Source organism: Cyprinodon tularosa, unplaced genomic scaffold, assembly GCF_016077235.1.
Source record: "Cyprinodon tularosa strain WSP-4 unplaced genomic scaffold, ASM1607723v1 ctg177, whole genome shotgun sequence".
NCBI classification, from domain to species: Eukaryota; Metazoa; Chordata; class Actinopteri; order Cyprinodontiformes; family Cyprinodontidae; genus Cyprinodon; species Cyprinodon tularosa.
Window position 1 is genome coordinate 992679 of NW_024038589.1, and position 20115 is coordinate 1012793.

At 37.6% G+C, this 20115-nt stretch overlaps 1 protein-coding gene across 6 annotated transcripts in view; it reads right to left on the reverse strand.

Annotated features, from left to right (window-relative positions):
- The window catches only part of ano2b (anoctamin 2b), a 132088-nt gene that overhangs the window by 63723 nt on the left and 48250 nt on the right, over positions 1 to 20115 (reverse strand). For all 6 annotated transcript variants that reach the window (XM_038281954.1, XM_038281959.1, XM_038281958.1 and 3 more), the window contains exons 9-15: positions 16544 to 16599; positions 12418 to 12465; positions 9546 to 9610; positions 6527 to 6661; positions 4274 to 4434; positions 1756 to 1838; positions 563 to 652 (exon numbers count right to left, since the gene is read on the reverse strand). In XM_038281954.1, the coding sequence (XP_038137882.1) occupies positions 563 to 652; positions 1756 to 1838; positions 4274 to 4434; positions 6527 to 6661; positions 9546 to 9610; positions 12418 to 12465; positions 16544 to 16599 (638 nt within the window). The remainder of the gene's footprint in view (positions 1 to 562; positions 653 to 1755; positions 1839 to 4273; positions 4435 to 6526; positions 6662 to 9545; positions 9611 to 12417; positions 12466 to 16543; positions 16600 to 20115) is intronic.

Sequence of the window (20115 nt, forward strand, 5' to 3'; positions counted from 1 at the left end):
AATGCCTGCCGAAGTTCCGGGCGAGCTGAACCACTTCCTGAAGCGCTCACTTGGTATCGAATGGTAGCGAGGCTTCAGACGTCATCTATTGTGGCTCCTCCTCCAAATGAAGCAAGCCTCAATAAGCACCTTGCGGAAACGCCCCCTCCAGTACTCGACCCACGCCTCAAAGCCTTGGCTCATCTGATAACATCACTAATTAACTGCAGTATTTTTTTTAACAATAAGGTTCTGGCGTCAGTGCAGCACGTTAATGCAGATAACGGCCCACCACCAGTTAAAACATATATACCTCTGTAAAAACTGGCCTATAGTTAAAGTCCAGAGCTGAAGAACTTCCTGTTTTTACTACAGGCAAGAGTGATTTTAAAAGGTATTGATTGAGATTTAAGTAAAACATGGTTTTTGTTTGTTGTTAAAAGGTTGATTGCACAAAATGCAGAATAATTCATTTGCCGACTATTAAGCACTGGTTTGTGTGGCTCGGATGCATTCCAAACGCATCATGTCTTAAAGCCCATATGCACTGAAAAGAAAGAAAACCTTATAAGGAGATCCATACCTCATTCTTTTTCTTCTTCTTCTTCTTCTTTTTCTGCTTCCGCTGCTGTTTCTGCAGGAGAATGGTCTCATACCTTGGCCTGGGGTGCTCCTGATGACAGAGGAGGAGTCAGTGTTGCTGTGCAGGATTTAGCTGCTGCATGTGTACAGTTATGAAATGAGATCCACATGATACAGCAGTGCAGAAGATTCAGTAGCTAGAATTGTGACCCCCTGTACTGTAGATAAATGTCATCAGAGCAAACCACTCTGGTTTAATTGCATCTTACACTTTAGAACATTGTGGAGTGAATTTTGCTCCATTGTTGTTGCAAAGAACAGCTTTTGTAAATAGAAATTGGAGAAGAATCCAGACATGAAACTTTGAAAAACATCATAATTAAAAAAATAGTAATCATTTTTTCAGATTTTTATTCTATTTTTTCAAACTGTATTTTTTTGTTGCTTTTTATTTTACAGAATTAAAATTTATTTTATTTAATCTCTCTTTTTCAGATTGAGTTTATGTGAAAACAATGCAATACACAAGACTCAAACAGAAAAAGACATAACAAATACACTTAAAAACAAAAACTGAATAAAAAAAAAAAGAAAATAGCAATAATCTGCGTATCATTCAGTTTTCTATTTCAAACCAACAATGAAAATACGGGAAAAGTCCTTTTTTTAAATTTCGTATTTTAAAATAATATAGATAGAATTCAACTTTTCCTTACTGCTTTGAATATAAAGGAAATGGATAACAATGAGTTGAAGAATATACGGTACGGCTGAACAGCTGATTAGATTTATTAAATACAGCCACCAGTGTTTAGCAGGCGGCGGTAAGAGCATTAATAAACATGAGATCATATAAGACCCCAAAATAAAGCAAACAACAAAATGGAATGCTTTAGTACGGCAACTGAAAATCTAAAAAAGAAAGGATTACAAGAAAAAAATTTTTTTGTAATTTCATATATTACTTTCAAAGTGAAAAACAAACAAAGAAATGATACAAGGAGTAGTATCAATTCATTTCAAAGCATGTCATGATTTAATTTCCATTTACAATAAATTTGCGTTGTTTGCAACAATTGTGTTACAAATTTCACTCCATACCTTTAATGATCTGGTATTTCACGACTCTATGTACAGTATGAATATCTATAGCTGATGAGTTATGTGGCTTTATGTAACTTTAATTATTTTTACCTCGTCCTCCTCAATCCCAGTCAGATCCCAGCTGAAACTCAGGCTGATCTGTCGACGCTTCCAGTGCTCCAGGAATAACACCGCTACACAATCAGACAAACACAGGACCTTAGCACCAGTCACATCCATGAGAGCAAACCAAACTGTTCGCTATAGAGCAAAAAAATATTCTGCTGATTAAAAACAATGTTAGAGATTGTCATTCAAAAAAAAAAAAGTCTCATCATTCATATGGATAAGCCTAAAATGATGGCAGATTTAGATTTGGCAAGTTTGTTTTTGAAAGGAAAGGATACAAGCATATCTCCAAGTATCATGAAAAACTTTAAAAAGAGTATTTTAATTCTTATTTTATTATTTTTTTTATTTAAAAAATATCTTATAACAGTTCTACTTTTATATAATTTTCAAACTAGTTTTTGATTGTTTAATGAAAACAATCTTGGAAATTAAATTAGTTTAATCTGCCATCTTAGGAGCCTTACACGAGTCTATGTGGTTAAAAGTAAAACCAAAACCTCTACATGACAGTTCACCAGCTAAAATAAATATAAACACATCATTGGACGATAAATAAATGTTTTATCGGACTGTAGCTTCATCACTGAATCTTTTATTAGAGCTCAGTACAGCCTCAACATCAGATATGAAGAATTTTATTTTCTATGTAACTTAAAATTCTTAAAACAGTTGATGCCATGAATTAAAGCCACTATAACACGGCTGGAACCTTGGAACAGAAACAGGCCCGCAGCATCACAAGTCAAGCAACAAGCTGAGAGTAGTGTGTTTAGTACATAAACATATGGAGTGAACTTTGTTCCATCATTGTTGCAAGCAAAGAACATGTATTCATAATGAAAATTTGAAGAAAAAATTGCGTTCAGAAATAAAATATAACTTCTTAATAAAAAAAGGTTTGAGAGTAAGTTCTCTGTTTACCCAGATTTTGTTTTCTTTTTCATTCTTTTTAAGGTTTTACATTTTCAAATATTTAGAATATCTTTTTGTCACATTTAGTTTTACAAATTGCATAAATAGGGTTTTCCGGATCACATTTTCTATACTTCTGGGGGCGAGTAGTCCTCTGGAAAGAGGAATAAAGACGCATTTATATTGGTGTGCATGGACATTAGCAACAACATTTTGATTGGTCAAGAGCAAGTGTTGAAGTGAAGAAAATATGATTTGAGAAACAAAATTGGAAAATAAAGCAATTACAAATCAGACTAAAAAGAGAAATAAAAAAACTAAAGCTTTTAAGAAAAATAAAGTAAAAAGAAAAAAAAAGGTGAAAAAAACATTATTACTGAAAAAATATAATTAAAAAAGTTCCTCCTAAAACAATTTTTTCTATGAATTTATTCAAAGTTTCATTTCTTTTATTTCCATTTACAAAATGTGTTCTCTGCTTTCACCAATAATGGAACAAAACTCACTCCATAGCCTCAATCTTAGTCTTACTGCTTCAAAATATAAAAATGTATATCTTACCCTTATGTAGCATGTTAGCTAATACTAATTGGCAGGTAAGTTAGCAGTTGCTAACTAAAACCTTGTTAAAATTCTGTTTCTCTCAAAGTTTTTCTCACAGAGAAAAGAAATAATATTTTAAAATTATAAAAAATTTTTAAAACTCATTTTGATATAATATATTGCGAAATACATAAAAATAAAAATACATCTAAATATTAATAAATACATATATACTAAAATTAATATATTAAAAATATACATTGTGATATCAGTTAATAAATAAAATGAAATGAATAAGCTAAATATTCTGTTGTAAATACATGTCTTGTATTATTAAATTAAGAAACCTATTTATTTTTTGCAGTATTTATTGCGAATTTATATCTAGGGGTCCTGCTATGGTTTGGATGTAGAGCCCATGACCTATTAAATGACCTCCCAGGTTTGAGCCCCGGTCTTACTGACCTTTGCCGAATGTCTCTCCCCTCTCTTGTAACACACTTTCCAGTCTACATACTTTCAAAAATAACTAAATAAAGTCCATTAAAGCCTAAAATAAAAAAATAAAAAATTTATATGTAAAAGTATTTTTTTTAGTACACTCAGTTTTGTGTATAACCTTTCGTTCTAGTTCCATCAGATCCAAATCTCTGTGAAAAATGATGATCTAACTCACAGAGTTTATTTACAAACTGGTGATCTTGCTTTTGGAGAAATGGCTTCTTCCCCCCTGAGCGTCTTTTCAGTCCATGTAAGTACAAGACTAATTTCATAGTGGAAATGACACAAGCATATAGTATGTAAACCTCAGATTTTTGGAAAGTGTATTTCTTTACAAATTTGAACTGCAAATAAATTGTAAATTTTGAGCTCCATTACAATCCTGAAACCTTCCGGCGTGTGCGGATTTGTTGTCCGAAGTGTCTGCCCTCTTCAGGTGAGACAAACCTATAAGATATTAATGATCACCTTCACATTCACCCCTGTTTTTCTCTCCCTCTCACTCAAACACAGGCACACTCAGGTAAACCCGAAACCTTACCCCACAGAGACATAAAGATGGCGAAGAAGACAGTGGCGGGGTTATCAAAGAGGTGCGAAGCCCGGGCGGTGCCGCAGGCGGTGCTGAGGTGCCAGTAGTCACAGGCGCCGTCGCACAGAGGACACATGGTGAAATTGAGACGCTCATCGCACATCTCCAAACTGTCAACGGGAGAGGGAGGGAAGTAAACTTCAGCAAGGGGAGCTACAGGTGCTGGTCATAAAATTAGAATATCATGAAAAAGTAGATTGATTTCAGTAATTCCATTTAAAAAGTGAAACTTGTATATTATATTCATACATTACATACAAACTCATATATTTCAGATGTTTATTTTGTTTAATTTTGATGATTACAAATGACAACAAATGAAAATCTCAAATTCATCATATCAGAAAATTAGAATATTGTGAAAAGGTTCAAAATTGATGGCCCCTGGTGCCACACTCTAATCAGCTAATTAACTCAAACCACCTGCAAAAGCCTTTAAATGGTCTTTCAGTCTAGTTCTATAGGCTACACAATCATGGGGAAGACTGCTGACTTGACAGTTGTCCAAAAGACGACCATCGACACCTTGCACAAGGAGGGCAAAACACAAAAGGTCATCGCTAAAGAGGCTGGCTGTTCACAGAGCTCAGTGTCCAAGCACATTAATAGAGAGGCGAAGGGAAGGAAAAGATGTGGTCGAAAAAAGTGTACAAGCAAGAGAGATAACCGCACCCTGGAGAGGATTGTGAAACAAAACCCCTTCAAAAATGTGGGGGAGATTCACAAAGAGTGGACTGCAGCTGGAGTGAGTGCTTCAAGAACCACCACACACAGACGTATGAAAGACATGGGTTTCTGCTGTCGCATTCCTTGTGTCAAGCCACTCTTGAACCACAGACAGCGTCAGAAGCGTCTTGCCTGGGCTAAAGAGAAACAGGACTGGACTGCTGGTGAGTGGTCCAAAGTCATGTTGTCTGATGAAAGTAAATTTTGCATTTCCTTTGGAAATCAAGGTCCCAGAGTCTGGAGGAAAAGAAGAGAGGCACTTCATCCACGTTGCTTGAAGTCCAGTGTAAAGTTTCCACAGTCAGTGATGGTTTGGGGTGCCATGTCATCTGCTGGTGTTGGTCCATTGTGTTTTCTGAGGTCCAGGGTCAACGCAGCCACATACCAGGAAGTTTTAGAGCACTTCATGCTTCCTGCAGCTGACCAACTTTTTGGAGATGCAGATTTCATTTTCCAACAGGACTTGGCACCTGCACACAGTGCCAAAGCTACCAGTACCTGGTTGAAGGACCATGGTATCCCTGTTCTTAATTGGCCAGCAAACTCTCCTGACCTTAACCCCATAGAAAATCTATGGGGTATTGTGAAGAAGAAGATGCAATACACCAGACCCAACAATTCAGAAGAGCTAAAAGCCACTATTAGAGCAACCTGGGCTATCATAACACCTGAGCAGTGCCACAGACTGATCGACTCCATGCCACGCCGCATTGCTGCAGTAATACAGGCCAAAGGAGGCCCAACTAAATACTGAGTGCTGTACATGCTCATACTTTTCATGTTCATACTTTTCAGTTGGCCAACATTTCTATAAATCCTTTGTTTTTATTGGTCTTCAGTAATATTCTAATTTTCTGATATGATGAATTTGAGATTTTCATTTGTTGTCATTTGTAATCATCAAAATTAAACAAAATAAACATCTGAAATATATGAGTTTGTATGTAATGTATGAATATAATATACAAGTTTCACTTTTTAAATGGAATTACTGAAATCAATCTACTTTTTCATGATATTCTAATTTTATGACCAGCACCTGTAGATGTGAATGTTAATATGTGAAAGTGTGATTTCAATCCCTGCAAAGAAGACTCTGAGATGTTCATGTCTCTAACATGCGTGTACAAGAAATGAATGGAACTTTTAACTCCTAACGACCACAGAAGCTTTTGTACCTTGACCCTATTCATAGTCAGTGTGGGCTGAATCCATGACACTCACGCACACACCGCCAGCCGTGCTTTCTGTGTACCTCCCACACAGCCGTGACTAAAGCCAGATACAGCAGGTATCTGGGCAATCCCTGTCTAGTGGATGTGTGAGTGTGGATTGTGAATATGAGCAGAGTGAAACAAGGTAGGAGAGAAATCCTCATTTTCAGCTTTCTAGTATTTTACAGTAAACCCCTCTTATTTCCATAAATGTGCAAGAGCACGACTAGAGATTTCAGCTGCAGCGTTCTGCAGCAGGTACCTGGGTATATTGGTGTCCACGGTCGCCACCCCGTATCCAAACACAATGATTCCCACTATGGAGGCCGGTATGAGCAGCTGAGTGTAAACACCGAGCCATGCAAAATACAGGCCGATCTTCTCCCCAAAGTATTTCCTGAGAAAACAAGACAATGCAGTCACGACATCAGAGTGAGGGATGAGTTTGCAAAGCCTGGCATGGGTGATTGTGTTAGATATTACTGCAGTGAGTCTGGATGGACAGTCTGACAAATGTAAAATGTAACAAGGAACAACTTATGCCGGGCATACACTGTACCATATTTGCCCTTTTTGGGAGGACTTTCCAGTCGTGCAAGAATTTTTAGATGGGGTCGACTTTCAGCCTGGTCGTGCGTTGTGCAGTGTACAGGGGGTAACGAGGGGCGATCAGCCTCTTACGACCACCTCCTGATCAGGATTTGTGAGGTGGGGAGAAAATATAATGTGTTTGAAATTCATTCAGCCATCGTAAGGTGGCCGTGGGCAAATCGCTCGGTGGGCATGCACAAACAAGGATTTTTCTTCTTCTTTTTCCTCTCAGATGAAAACGTTTGCTCATCCATGTCTTTTTCCAAAGACGTCTTCGCCTTTTCTTTTTAGGGCTTTTAGCACAAAATTACACAAATTGCCAAGGCAGAGCGTTTCACTCTAGTAAGCTTCATATTCCTCTTCTACTTGTTTGGCTTCCGGATAGACGAGTCCAAGTAGCGCCATCTCACTGCGGAGCTGAGTCCGACATTGTTTTTAGACGTACAGTGTGAGCAGGTAGATCGCATCAGAGCGTCGGGTCGCACAGTGTGAGGACATACTGTACATTGTGAGCTGTGAACTCACACTGTACGACGAAAGTGTGAATGTAGCTGCGTGCAACGATCGAAAAAATTGCACTGTATGCCCGGCTTTAAGTGTCTTAAAGATGTTGCCCTTTAATCAAGATGCCTTTTTTAGTTGAAAACAAGAATAAGTTAAAAGCTTATTATGTATTCTGAATAGTCACAGAAAATTAGCTGTAAAGGTCCCACTCTCCCTGACTTTGACAGAGATTAAAGGCAAGGCTAGAGATTTTTTTTTTTTTTTGAGAATAAAGTCGTAACATTACGAGACTAAAGTTGTAATATTACGAGAATTAAGTCATCATACAACAACATGTTTCAGAAAGAAAGCTTCGTGCTCCGACCAGCAGATGATGGCCGACCAGCTCCACCAAACAGCAACCTGAGTCCACATTTACAAACTTCCCAATTTCATGCTGGTGCTAAAAGATTTCCTTATTTGTCAAACCAGAGCCAAAGTATAGCTTCACATAATGCTTGAAATTCCTAATTTTAGGGAAGAAGGTGCTTCTTGTAAGAGTTGTCATAAAATACAACTTTGTTCTCGTAATTTTATGACTTTACTCTCGTAATTTTACGACTTTATTTTCGTAATTTTATTACTTTCTTCTCGTATTTTTGCGACTTTATTCTCGTAATGTTACAGCATTATTCTCAAAATAGAAGAAAAAAAAAATCTCAGTCATACCCTTACTGTATTTAAAGGGATAGGACTGTTTAAGAAGTGCCGCATGTCACTTTGAGGGTAAAACCAACCCGAGAAAGTTAACTGCCTGCGATTCGTGGGTATTAAGTAAATCCTGCCTCTTGAGACAGAAATGTTTTCTTCCAACTAGCGACTAGTAACGTTAGCAAGCATCTTCAGCCTAACAGCTGTTCTCTTAAGCCTCTTTCTAACTGAAAATAGCAGGTTAATAAGGGTTTTTCAAGCATGGGTTGACCAGCTAACAGTTGGTTAACAGCTAACAGTTAACATATTTAGTTACTTTAACACAATTGTTTCATGTTAGCAGGGTAGGACATAAAACAGTTGTGTTAAAGTAAATAAATATAATTAAGTAAATGTCAAAAGCGTTTGCATTATTTTTTCCAGTGTAGGGTGTAGTAAGTGTTATTTATTGCCTTGCTCTTTTATCTGTCCAAATTCTTCTTACCAGTGCATCATTATGTTTATTGAATGTAAACATTTGTTTCGGTTTTTTAGATCAGAAGCGTCTGGCGCGGTGTGTTGACGTCTGTACCTAGCATTCAATAGTGTCACTTCTGAGTCGTTTGACCCAGGTAGACATGCGTCAGTGAGCTGTTCCCACTGCCACTAAAGCCGATTGTTCCCGGGTTTAAACAGGTTTTTGGGCCAGTGGGAAAGGGGTTTTATAGAGTTCAAATATGATTCAGTGGAGTCATCATTAAATAATTTAATTTAACTCAGTCATGGAAATGATCTGACAACCGTAGCAATATAATCTAAAATAATCAAATTTGGAACTTTGGAAATTGTAAATTTGGAACTTTATAAGAGCTACACTTACATTAGCATCAGTGAAATTAAGTCTTGAATGAACACAGACATTTCCAATTGCAGCTACTGTTAAGTATTTTTTTCTTTGACTGAGTACAAATAATCAGTCAATGATTGAGATGGCTGTTGGATATCAAGTAAGAACTAAAATACTTAAAATGTTATCCTGAAAATGCTTTGCTATGTTACTAGCCAGAAGCAGGAAGAAAATAGGCAGTTTACTTTATCAGATTGGTTTAATCCTCCGTGCCAAAAGTCGACATGAGCGCACAGAAAAACGTCCACAAGGTAGTAGGAGAGGATCTACTCTATTTTTCATGACCTTTATGTTTTAATTTTGTACCTGAGTATTTAACATCATCTGTGTCATTGCTTCCTCTCCTTTTTCCTTATGTCTAGATGGTATGTCTCACATACCTGAAGCTAGAAACCTGAACATCACTGAAAAATAAACATTAAAGATTAACGATTAAGAAGATAATTGTCCTTTGTGTAATTAAATATGCATTGACTGACTCTCCTTTTTGTTTTCTAAAACCAGAGATTTATATAAAGGGTCATAGTTAGATAGTCCACCTCCTTCCAGGTAGAATAAGATGAAACATCTACATAGGAGTATTTTTTGCTGTTCTTTATGGCGACATTACCTGACCAGATCAATGGGCTGATACTTGTAGAAGGCTGAGTATCTTGCCCACTCTTCGAAAAGAACCTGACAATGCACACACAAAGGGAGAGAGAGAGAAAAGCATTCAGAGTCAAGTCCAATGTGGGTGTGTGTCGTCATTAAAGTTGAAAAATTTTTGGTTTTTTTCAGAGGCACAGCTGATCTGGAGGCAGGAACATTCTGATTGGTCCAAACAAAACCTCAGAGGAGATGAGCCATAGAGCTGCAGTGTAAGTAACTCTATCCTGAAGACAAGTGAAACCCAGTAAGGTAGGAGGAAGACTGTATTAAAAGAAAGCCTGACAGGAACAAGGTGTGGGGTGAAACCAGAACGATCAGAGGTGCACACATGAAAACCTTTGGAGAAATTATTATTGTTCACGACTGAAGAATGAGATAAAGATATTACTGTTTCAGAAGAGAGCAAAATTAAGACATTGCAGAATATTCTATTCCAAGAAAAGCAGCCTGATAGCATGAGGGCATTCATCACTTTTATTTATGGTATATAAAATATACAAATATATTTATACACAGTAGTTCAATTAAAATAGTATTTTGAAACCATCCAGTGTCTTAAAATGATCAATGTAGAAAAAGTGTTTTTATTGTTCAAAGATGAAAAAGGTCTGAAATTTTGCATAACTGCACTTCAACCATGAGAGACAAAATGAGAAAGATATTATTTTATTACAATTATTATAATATTATTTATAATTTTAATTAGATTATTGTATTTTTAAAGAAATGATTTGTAAATCATTGTGGAAAAATAAGTATTTGGTCAATAATAATACTTTGTGTCATAACCTTTGTTTCCAGTCTTTACCAGGTTTGCTGTAGCACCGTAGCTGCTATTTCTGCCCATTCCTCCATCAAATCTTTACAACAGTGATCTTTCGGGGCTGTCATTGGAAAACTTTCAAGCTCTTCACAAACCAAAGTCTAGAGACTAGCTGGGCCACTCCAGGATTCTGAAATACTTTTGACAGAGCCACTCCTTTGTTTTCCGATTGATGTGTTTGAAATCTTCTCCTGCTGGAAGACCAGGCCACCTTCCATCTTTGAAATACTTTTCACAAAACAACTCCTTTGTTTTCCGATCAGTGTGTTTGAAACCTTCTTCTGCTGGAAGACCACGCCACCTTCCATCTTTGAAATACTTTTCACAGAACCACTCCTTTGTTTTCCGATCAGTGTGTTTGAAACCTTCTTCTGCTGGAAGACCAGGCCACCTTCCATCTATGAAATACTTTTCACAGAACCACTCCTTTGTTTTCCGATCAGTGTGTTTGAAACCTTCTTCTGCTGGAAGACCAGGCCACCTTCCATCTATGAAATACTTTTCACAGAACCACTCCTTTGTTTTCCGATCAGTGTGTTTGAAACCTTCTCCTGCTGGAAGGCCAGGCCACCTTCCATCTATGAAATACTTTACACAGAACCACTCCTTTGTTTTCCGATCAGTGTGTTTGAAACCTTCTCCTGCTGGAAGACCAGGCCACCTTCCATCTATGAAATACTTTTCACAGAACCACCCCTTTGTTTTCCGATCAGTGTGTTTGAAACCTTCTCCTGCTGGAAGACCAGGCCACCTTCCATCTATGAAATACTTTTCACAGAACCACTCCTTTGTTTTCCGATCAGTGTGTTTGAAACCTTCTGCTGCTGGAAGGCCAGGCCACGTTCCGTCTTCATTAATCCACTGTCCCCTTTGCAGAATAAACATCCCCAAAGCATGATGGTTCCATCTCCATGCTTCACAGTAGGCGTTCTTTGGATTCAACTCAGCATTTTTCTCCCTCAAAACACGACTGTTTTGGTTTCAACTGACTTCACCTTATAGGACAGGATGTATGGAGTCGCTCTGGGCGTAGTGTGTTACAGATGGAAGCCTTTGGTTCCAGCTCTCTGCAGGTCATTCATAAGGTCCATCCCTTTAGTTCTAGGACTTTGGCTCATCATTCTCACAAGAGTTTTGACCCGAGATCCAGGAAAATTTTCAATAATTGTTAATTTTCTTCCAAATTCTTCCACAACTGATTTCTTGTCTTCCTGATATCCTCCAACAGCTTTTTGGTCTTGGCAGTGGCCATATTTTCCAACTAAATTCCTAAAAAAGGGCAAAGTTACTCTCAAAACCTTCTTTGATTCAAAGGTTTTTTCAAAGTTTTGAGTGAAGATTGCACATTTTATTTAAAATTTCTATTTACAAAACATATTCTTTGACACAATAATGGAACAATTTCCTTTAGACTTTTCCCTAAAAACGAAAACTTACACAATCATTGGCTCACTGAATAGTTTTTTTGCATTGTTACATTTGAAGTTCAATAATAAAAGCCAATATATAATTCAAAAATATTCTGTTTTACTTGTAAATCTTAATTTGCGCCTTCATCCCGTTCTGTTATGTTGTTGTATATTTTGGACAGATTTATTTATCAGGGTTTATTTCCAATCTGGAGTTTCAGTCAATAGTTTACTTTCTCTCAGCCGTCAGAGCAGCTCTGCTTCCGAGGAATGTTTACTGAACTTAAACTCCAATCTGTGCCAGTGTTAGACAGATGGGAAAATGTATGAACGTGGGGGGAAAGGAAAAAAAAAAACTGACAGAAAACAAAACTACTATTGTTTGAAAAATTGGATCTCATTTCAGTTGATCAAGTATCTCACAGGGTGGGCTACAGCGGATCCTGTCAGGGCCGGTTTGGAAAGCAAACCTTGTCAGTTTTAAGTGAAGTTTAGTGTTTCTTTCAGGACACCGACAGATGGAACGGAGGAGGAGTGAAACAGAGGATTAAAAGCCAAACCGCATGAAAGGAAGATCTATGAAAGTGGAGTCGCAGCACCTGTCTGTCGTTGCGCTCCTCCAGGTTTCCAGTGACCTTATAGTCACCCTACGGAGCAAAAAGGGACAAACATGAGCAGAGACAAGAGACAATACCAAAAACACCTCAAAAAGAACCGATCAGGATTCATTCGCTGTAATATTTTAAGAATAACTGATTGATGTCAGTCTGCCAAATAAGTTACAACTTACAATGAAGATAATTTTAATGTTTATACGTCTTTAGATTACAGCATCGTAATAAATGTTGACTGTACGAGCAGAGGCGTGTTTCTGTGTTTCTACTTTTAGCCGTGCTACTTTAACTCTTAACCCTTTAAAGGGCCAGTTAGCGTTTTTGATCACTTGCATACCCCTAACAAATGGAGTCCCGCCCCCCCCCCGTCCCTTAGTCCGGTCTAGAAGCACAAGATCTATATCCAGTCATTCAGCAAAGATACTGCTACATGGCTGTACATCTGATTTTGGCATTTGACCAGATGAGCCCTTGAATGATTTATTACCTACTGGAAATTAAGTCAAAAAATGTTAATAAGCCTACATAATTATATTTCAGGTTTATGAACTAAAAAGCAGAAGTGCCAGTATCAGCATAAATGCCTCTAAGGTTATATTGTACAGAACAAAAATGTGTTTCTTTCACTCTGAGTGTTTTTCATGAATTTCTTATAGAAACACTTTGGTTATTTTTCTTAATATATTCGGACAAGTTCTTGGTTCTTGTTATTACATTGACATTCATTTTTGCCAATAATTTTTTTTTTATGTTACAAATAAGGTCTTGTCCTGGATTCCAATAACACTATTGGCTTGAAACCTTTTATTTTCAAAAGATTTCCAAGAGGGCCCTATAAAGGGTTAAACTGGCATTTTAGGAGATAAAAGCTTTCTAATTAAATGCGTATCTGTGTATGGAGGACCAACTCTGCCATATTTAAAAATAAATACAGAAATAAATAAATGCTCAATAAATGTATAAGCATACAATTAATTGCCAACATAAATACAATAAACAAATAAATGTCAGTATAAATTAAATTATAAAGTGAGACATAAATGTATATAACTCTTAATTAGCTTCTTTATTTATTTGCCTTTATAATATTTACCTTATTTATTTTTTCGTCCTTTATAATCTTCAACTTTATTTTTTAATTACTTATATTTTTAAGTATTTATTTATGTGCATTTTATAATATTTTTGTCTGTTTTATTCTTCCTTTGTATTTTTTTACCTTAGTTATTTCTTTGCCGCTGTTTATTTCTCTCTGCCCTTTTTACATTTCTCTCTGCTCTTTTTACATTTCTCTATGCATTTCTGTCTCATTATGCAAATGAGGAGGGGGTGTGTCCTAGAGAGTCAACTTCTGCTCATTGGTTGGCTTGGCGGCCCATCTTCTTAACTCACAGAGCTCAGAGTACTAAGTTAAATGTTCTCTTTTCTGTTGCTGTTGCTCAATAAAAGTACGTTTTAAGATTATTTGAGGCGAGAACCTTATACTTTTAAGCATCACCATATGGCCCATTCACAGATTTAAGGCGTAATTTAAAAGAAAATGTGACGAACTTGAGAGGATCGCGTCAACCAGCAAAGCTCCGAAGCTGACGGCAGCCAGGTCTAACCACAGCCCATCTGCAGCGGCCCTCTCTCGGAATAGCCGTGTGTGAAGCGTGTTGGTTAGCATTTTACTACATCGGTCGAATCTACAGGAGGAGAGTCTGATGTCGAGTCTGAAGTCATTAGAACTTGAGTAGGGACTTTGCCAAACTTTGCCAAATACAAAAAAAAATCGCCATCATAGCCTGGCTAATGACCTGGCTGCCGTCAGCTTCGGAGCTCCGCTGGTTGCCACGGTCCTCTCAAGTTCGTCACATTTTCTTTTAAATTACGCATTAAATCTGTGAATGGGCTATATGGTGATGCTTAAAAGTATAATGTTCTCGCCTCAAATGATCTTAAAACGTACTTTAATTGAGCAACAGCAACAGAAAAGAGAACATTTAACTTAGTACTCTGAGCTCTGTGAGTTAAGAAGATGGGCCGCCAAGCCAACCAATGAGCAGAAGTTGACTCTCTAGGACACACCCCCTCCTCATTTGCATAATGAGACATAAATGCATAGAGAAATGTAAAAAGGGCAGAGAGAAATAAACAGCGGCGAAGAAATAACTAAGGTAAAAAAATACAAAGGAAGAATAAAACAGACAAAAATATTATAACATGCACATAAATAAATACTTAAAAATATAAGTAATTAAAAAATAAAGTTGAAGATTATAAAGGACAGAAAAATAAGGTAAATATTACAAAGGCAAATAAATAAAGAAGCTAATTAAGAGTTATATACATTTATGTCTAACTTTATAATTTAATTTATACTGACATTTATTTGTTTATTGTATTTATGTTGGCAATTAATTGTATGCTTATACATTTATTGAGCATTTATTTATTTCTGTATTTATTTTTAAATATGGCAGAGTTGGTCCTCCATATCTGTGACATATGATGAAAACTTACAATATTCATGAGAGCCATATTCAAGACTTTAATTATGGGGAACAAATGACAGAACCGATGAGAGTTCCCGGTGAACAGATGGGCTTGTAAAACAGTGAGTTTTGGAAAAATGTTTTAACATCTTTTTTATTTTGTAATCATCCAAAGACCAGACATTCTCTTGATACTGATCCACTGAGGGCTGTAAATCTGTGGGGGGGGATCCTGGGAACAGACACAGTTTGCTTTGGAGCATGTGGTCGTGGAATCTGGAAGACGAGTGAAGAACTAAACATAAGTGATACATTATAAATGTTAGTTTAACTTGGACCCAATTGGACTGATGTGCAGACTGTGGTCTATCTGTTAAAATCCTAAGCAAAAAGACCTGTCATCTTAAAAAAAGTCGAGCATCTGTGGTTTCTCTTTTATTAATATTGTAATGCAACCAATAGTAGGTGATGCAGCAGATTGTAGACAGTAGATTGATGCAGCCTTTTGACTAATCCTTTTGACTAAAAACAGATAAACACGGTGGTTTCAAATTTCACCTGACAGCTCTGAGCATGTTAGATATATAGAAGTAAAAATGTAAATATATCCATTCACTCAACAAAATCAATGCTAGTATTTTATATAATATATTTCAGTATGCTTTAATGGTTTAAGGGTAGAAGTAAAAACTTTAGGTACCCTAATAACATTATTGAATACATTTCTGGGTGCACATATGCAAAAGGGTTGATGGTACGGATCATAGTTCTGGTGTAGACCTGGTAGTGATAATGTTTATAATGTGAAATGTTTTTAAAGATTTAATAGCTCTGTCCCATATCTGGCTAATATATATATATATTTTTTTTTTTTCCAGCACTAGTGGCTCATTTTTATGGACAGTAGGCTGACAAGAAAGGGGGTACGAGAGAGGGGGAGAGATACCAGGAAAGGACCACAGGCCAGATTTGAACCCAGGCCTCCATACATGGGTTGTGTGCACCAACCACTGCACCACCAATGAAAGCCCAATCTGATCAAATATTAGCAGGCCTGGCAACCTGAGTCCATAACTTACTGGCCAGAGAAGTGGAACTTATAGCCTTTACCATTAATTTAATTTAGCTAACAAATTTACAATTAATGATACGATTTTCGATCTATACAATTTAAACATCACAGATTTTCACATTTGTGACATTTATCTCAAAACAGCGTAAAAAGGCTAAAACTAAATAACTACACAGTGGGGAAAAATTGAAATCTAGATAAGTAATTATTTCTTAAAATAAGTGCATATGTTCTTGGATTGAGGAGGTAAAAGACGCATTTTTCCAGTGGAACAAGATGGTTTACATTTAAAATAAGAAAACACAATTGCATTGTCTTATTTCCAGTGTAAGTTATCTAATTATCTTATTTTAATAGTTAAAAATACTCATTCCATTGGCAAAATATCTAATTTACCTACTCAAATTAAGGGTAAATGCACTTGATTTAAGGAATTTTTACTTTTTTTCTAGATCATTTTTCCAGTGCATGTTCTTTCCAAGAGTTTTCCACACAGTAGCCAAACAATTAAGCACAATCCAACAAACTGTTGCATTATGGGACTTCAAGGGCTTACACTTACATCATGAAGAGGGAAGGCAGAGTCATATACGCCTTTGGCTATCAATGTGCTGATGCCTGGACAAGAGACAGAAAAGACATATTCAAAGAAAATTTTATCCAGATATTCTGACTATTGGTAGGTTTTTATTCCATGACTGCTGTTAGTCGAGTTTTCCAGATGCAGAGAATCTGGGACACAGAGAGACATCAGCCTACCTGACTCTCGCCTCTGGGAGATGTCCTGCGTAAATTAAAGTCTGGCCAACCTAATTTCTGCCTATTGGTAACAAATCCTATAATGTGAACCCAACCTACCAGAAAAACTCATAACTCTTCTAACTCTCACCTTTTCTCATGTTACAACCACAAACAATATCAGTTTTTGGGCAGTTTTATGGGATACACATAAACAAGGAAGTCAAAAATAAGGAGGAATGGTAAGTCATGATTTGTTCTACTGAGGCTTTAAAGCTGATCCGGCTTAACAAGAGGATAAATTAAACTAAATGATAGAATAGTGTTTGTATCTCATACCCTAAAACAGGCCAACAGAGAACCCATTGTTATAACTTCAGCTTAAAGCCTAACAGCAAGGTTTATTAATGGTTTAACTGTCTTGAATTTTTACAACAGAATTTTACTAAAAGCGCCACAGTGATTGTTTTATTCTAATTTGCATTTTGTTAGTTTGGAAACTATGTTTTCTTAAATGTTTTCACAAATATCCCTAGAATTTTATGTCTTCCGTGTCCGTATCCAGGACCCCGATCATCTACTGCTGTGGCTCCTCATGTGGAACCCCAAGGCGTTCTGTGTCCTGAGGAGAGTTATGGTCCCTTCAGCGGGTCCTGGTCCACCTTCCAAACAGATTCCCAAACCATGTCAATGGACTCCTCTTGATGTGACAGAGCATGGCTCTACTCCTACCTGCTTCTTGGTGGCTGACCTCTAAGGAAGGGCCCAGAGTCTATGGCCGTATCCAAGATTGTTTGACCATAGCTGAGAGTGGGAACATGGACTCCCCAGTAAATCAAGAGATTTTCTTTTGGGCTTAAGTCTCTTGGGCCCTCTTTGATGCCTTAATGTGGTATAGGAGTTTCAAGGCTATCTTGCTTGTCACCTAAATAATCCTGGTAAGGTGTTCCATGGCAAACAGGTTCAGAGAAATGTGTCAGACAAAGAGCGTCTCAAAAGTATTAATGAAGACAACAACATGGAGGCTGGTGATGTCAACCAGTTCGGCACAGCAGAGGCCTCAGCCTAGGACAAGGGTTGGGCTTCAGGTTTGTCTGTTTATTTCCAACTTTGCACTCTTTTTTTCCACTAGAATGTAGAACCATTGGTTTTCCTGATGACAGATTGTCCTTCCTGAGCTGTGGATCTTTGCAGCTCCTCCAGCGTTACCATGTGGCACTCCTTATCTCAACTTGATAACTGTGGTTTCCTTTTTCCTTCCACTTCACACATGTACAGCAGTAGCCATTTCAATTTTCCCCACTTTCCTTGACGGGCCCTTGGCTGATCCCCCACGATTCCTTTTTAAACATAAATCTTTGCAATAAAACCTTCTGTCATGATTTGTGGACATTAAGATCTAAAGAGAAGCGCCATGTCCTGGTCAGACCTTGTTATCAAGTGAAAGGGTGGAGTCTGAGTAAAAAAATATGCACGCCCAGGAGAAAGCCAGTGGCTAGAAGTTGGAGGGGATTTTGCTGGACGTCGCAGGGAAGTAGGCTGCCGTTCGGCTCGCATTTGACTGGGAAGGGCCATTTTGAATGGCTGCATTTCTAAGCACTCTGTTTATTATCATGCACAACCCCAATGAAATTTCTTAACGTTTGTGGTTGTAATGTGACATAAGTTGAAGTGCATTCAAGCAGTTCTAATACACTTGCAGGAAACTGAACAGGGGATTGGTTACCAAGCATTTACCACCTGTGTCTAACATCCAAATGCTCACTCACTCATCCAGAAACAACCCCAGCTCCCAGAGGCCAAGCTTCAATCTTTAGCTGACCTAGGAAATATGACCCACTTGTGGAAGAGATGGTGCAGAGCAACAGGATGTGTGTGTGAGTGAGTGTGTGTGCTTTGAATACCAGTGCTGCGCTTGGGATGAAGGGAATAGAGAAAAGGAAGGGTAAAGAGAGAAGAGTTCCATTTTCTCTACCATTCCTTCCCTGCAGCCCTGTCAGTACCCGCTGGCCAAGACCGTCTGCTGCGATGGGCCAGCCAACCAGACATATGGTGAACACTGGACATGAAATGGGTGTCAGCTCACTTCTACATAGGAACCATGGCTTTCACGATATCCAGAGGCTGTTGTGACATTTTTATTTTTTTTGCAAACAGATAAAAAGGGGGAATATTATGGGAATGCCAAAAACGTCACATTTTAAACAAATAATGCCCCAGAGCAGATTCTGCTGTCCAGAACATAGCCACATCCTCCTATCAGGGATATCCTGGAGAGACATTGTCGACAGCTTTCAATACCACAAGGCCCCCAATATGTCACATGAATGAGTTCATGCTCCTTCTCTGCACTCTCTCACTTTTTAGTTGCCTGCTGATTCTCTTCTACTACACCTGTTTCTGTGCTCATGTCAACTTTTGTCACTTTGAAGGTGGAACCACCCTCAGAAAGAAAAGTGCCTGTGACTGGCTACTTTTAAGGACATTCTACCACTTAAGACAGTACCGTTTCTCCCTAATCGCAGCTTAAAACATTAGCAAAGCATTCTTACTCATGTGTAAGACATTGTAAGCCTCATGGTATTTAACTTGCATGCATAAAACTTTCAAAACGTGGTTTATTTGCATGAGTTTTAAATAAAACTATGAGTACTCTTTACGTGCATGCACTTTAAGCAGATATCTGACTTTATATATAACTACCCATAATGCAAAGGGGTATCAGAGTTTGATCAAATTATTTTTAAGCTATGTTGATTTTCTGCCGATGTGCATACAGGACTAAGGTGACGGTACTGAGCAACAGTTCTGAAAGAAATGTTGAGGAATAGAGGTTTTATACTCCTTTTCTGGGCAAGGGTTCATCACTAAGCTAACCTATTAGTAACTAGTACGATGCAGAGATTCTTAAATTAAAGTCCCTTGCGATTCTTACATCCCTTCACGTCCTTTCATCACTACAAAAAAATAGACCTTGAGGTATTTTGTTAGGATTTGAAGCGACAAATAAAGAGCTGCAAATATTTTTTTAAGTGTTTGGAAAAGGAGAAACTTGCCTTTAGAAACATCGTGGGGGCAGCATCATGTTATGTGAATTCTTTTGTTTTACAGGAGTCAAAAAAAATTTTTGGTTTTATATCAATGTAGATCAGTTGTCTAGTCAAGGCCTCAAGGCTTTGTTAGAGAACACCATTAAATGTATCAAGGGCCGGTAGCCTGCAACTCTTAGAACTCTCCCCAGTCCAACACCATGGCTTAATTACCTTCTCAGTTGAAGTCAAGTACTCCAGAGTCCTGCAAAGGACCTAATTATTTGATACAGGGATGTTAAAGCAGAGACACATCTAAAGCGTGCAGGACCCTGGGCCTTGAGTCTGGATTTTCACATTCCTGACC